Source organism: Lactuca saligna, chromosome 5 (genome assembly GCF_052625555.1).
Source record: "Lactuca saligna cultivar CGN05327 chromosome 5, ASM5262555v1, whole genome shotgun sequence".
NCBI lineage: Eukaryota > Viridiplantae > Streptophyta > Magnoliopsida > Asterales > Asteraceae > Lactuca > Lactuca saligna.
In genome coordinates, this window is record NC_136421.1 from 143278968 (window position 1) to 143282127 (window position 3160).

At 36.5% G+C, this 3160-nt stretch overlaps 1 protein-coding gene across 1 annotated transcript; it reads right to left on the bottom strand.

Annotated features, from left to right (window-relative positions):
* Positions 1-2258: 2258 nt before the first annotated feature.
* Positions 2259-2744, bottom strand: LOC145045791 (uncharacterized). The gene has a single exon (XM_078994107.1). The coding sequence runs from the start codon at positions 2742-2744 to the stop codon at positions 2259-2261; it is 486 nt and encodes a 161-aa protein (XP_078850233.1).
* Positions 2745-3160: the final 416 nt, after the last annotated feature.

Below are 3160 nucleotides of genomic sequence, written 5' to 3' on the forward strand. Positions count from 1 at the left end.
AACAATATGGCTCCCACTTGCTTTGATGTATACACATGGTTCATCAGGACTTTTTGAGAAACCAAACTATTTATGTTTTCGTCAAAACAATGATACCATACCCTAGATGCTTGTTTCAATCCATCAATGGAATTATTTAGTTTACACACCATCTTTAGGTTATCTGGTTTGACAAAACCTTCAGGTTGTTCCATATAAACATCTTCCTCAAGATATCCATTAAGTAAATCGGTTTTGACATGCATTTTCCATATCTCATAGTCATAATATGTTGTTATGGCCATGAAAATCCTAATATATTTAATCTTAGCAACTAGCGAGAAAGTATCTTCATAGTCAACACTTTGAATTTGAGTATATCCTTTCGCGACAAATCGTGCTTTGAAAGTTTGTACTTCCACCCATTTCGATCTTCTTCTTGAAGATCCACTTGCTTCCAACAGCCCTGTTGTTAGGAGGTAAGTCAACCAAGTCCCATACTTGATTGTCATTCATGGAATGAATTGCAGTTCTCATGGCTTCAATCCATTTTTCGGACTCTGGGTCTGCAGTAGCAACCTTGTAATTGATGCACTCACATTAATCTATATAGAAGACTTCCTCTTCGGGAATGAAAAATCAAAATCTGTCAGGTTCCTGAAGAGTTCTACTGGAGCATCGTACAGTTGGTGTGATTTCCGGCATCTGAACGATAATTTCAGGTTCAACAATGCTTTGTTTATTATCATTCTCAACTAAAGGTTGTTTCTCTTGAATTTCTTCGAGGTCAATGGGGCTCCTACTTACTTTATGCGAGATAAAGTCAGTTTCAAGAAACATTGCTTTACGGGCTATGAACACCTTGTTTTCTTCTTTTTGGAAGAAGTAATAACACATGGTTTCTTTGGGGTATCCTACAAAGATACACTTTTCAGATCTAAGGTCAATCTTGTCAGAAGTTTCTCTTTTAACATATGCTTCACAATGACACAAGCCCATATCTTTAAGTAAAACATTGATGGAACCTTTCTATGCCATAACTCGTAGGGAATCTTACTAACATTTTTAGGTAGGACTATGTTTACAATTCGAGCTTCGGTTTCAAGGGCGTAACCCCAAAATAAATAAGGAAGGGAAGTATGAATCATCATCGATCACACCATATCAAGTAGAGTATGATTTCTACTTTCCGGGACACCATTATGCTGAGGTATTCCCGGTGGAGTGAGTTGTAACACTATGCCAAAATTCTTCAGATGTTCATCAAACTCATAACTCCTATTTTCACCACCACGATCTGATTGTATGGTTTTAATCTTTTTACCAAGTTGATTATGTACTTCATTTTGGAAAACCTTGAATACATTGAATGCTTCATATTTGTGTTTCATGAGATACACATATCCAAATCGACTGTAATCATCAGTAAATGTAATGAAGTATCTTTCACCGCTTCTGGTTATTGTTCTAAAAGGTCCACATACATCAGTATGTATGAGTCCTAATAGGTCTGAAGGTCTTTCACCAACACCGATAAAAGGATCTTTTGTCATCTTGCCACATAGACATGATTCACATACATCAAAAGACTCTGAGCCTATCGACTCTAAGATCCCATCCTTTTGGAGCTTACCAATGCGAGTTTTACTTATGTGCCCAAGTCGACAATGCCATAAATAAGTTTTATTTGAGTCTAAATTTTTCTTCTTATTTAATTTGAAAATTGAATTATCCTTTGTGTATGAACCATTTAAATCGATTTCATACTAGTCTCAAAATAGAACACATTATCTTTAAACACATAAATGTTTTCAGAATCAAAGTCAAACTTATAACGAAAACCTTGTTCATACAAGCAAGAAGTAGAGATAATATTCCTAGTTATACTAGGTACATAACAACAATTGTTCAAAATAATATTAAGGTCATTTGGAAGAAGAAGATGATATTGCCCTATGGATTCGATAGCTACTCGAGTGTCATTGCCAACATGAAGTTCCAAATCACCATCTCTTAGTTCTCTAACATTCTTTAGTCCCTGCAAATCATTGTGGATGCTAGTACCACTTCTGGTATCGAATACCCAAGAATTATTACAGAGTGCATGTAATTCAGTCACATATATACCTGAGGTGCCAAATTGGTTGGCCTTGATATTCTTAAGTTCCTATAGGTATTTAGGACAGTTGCGCTTCCAGTGTCCCTTTTCATTGCAGTGAAAGCAATCAGAGTCAGCAGCAAGCTTGGGTTTAGGAGTTGGGTTAGTAGGATGCTTCCCTTTACCTTTTCCCTTTTCCCTTGCCTTTCTTGGCAGCTTTGCCTTTCTCCTTACCGATATTATAACCGGTTTTCTTCTTGGAGATTAGACCCTTACAGATCATCAACACTTGATTGTTCCTAGATTTCTTGATGTTTGCCTCAACATTTTTGAGCATGTTATGAAGCTCATTGATGCTCCTCTCACAGTCATTCATTGTGAAGTTCATCACAAATTGGTTGAATGACTTAGGCAATGAGGCTAGGATCACATCGGTCGCTAGCTCATCCCCAAATAGGAATCCGAGGCGGGCAAGTTTCTCAATAAAAGCTTTCGTTTTGAGTACATGTGCACTCAAAGAAGATCCCCCAGCCATCTTGCAACTAATGAAAGTATTCAAGGTCTCAATCCTCTCTTGCTTAGCCTGAACTTGAAACATGAGTCTTAGTTGTTCAATCATTTCAAATGCTTCATGGAACTCAAAAGTTTTATGAAGTTCAGGAGTCATAGTTTCAAGCATGATGCAAGCCACTTCGGTCGAATCATTAACATGTTTCAACCGAGCATATTTCGATGCTTTGGTAGCATTAGTTGGGAGCTCTTCTGAGATAGGTTAGTCAAGGACATAGTCCTTGTTATCAAGCATGAGGAAAATTCTAAGTTGTCTAAACAAATTAATAAAGTTGGTTCCACTTAGTTTTTCTTTTTTGAGGATGGATCGGATGGTGAGTGATGAGGTTATTACAGTTGGGGTGGTCATCTACAAAATAATAAGACTCATTTTCATATATATGATATAAATTATTTTCAAAATTAATTACTCTTCAAATTAAATTTTGAAAAGTTAAGATCTACATCACCCAAAAAAATTTGAGGAGGTGACCCACAACTCAAGTGATTTTGTTGATCGGTAGGTTACGATAA

Excerpts from the sequence above, each read along its gene's own strand:
- LOC145045791 (XM_078994107.1), bottom strand. The coding sequence starts at position 2,744 with ATGACTCCTGAACTTCATAAAACTTTTGAGTTCCATGAAGCATTTGAA.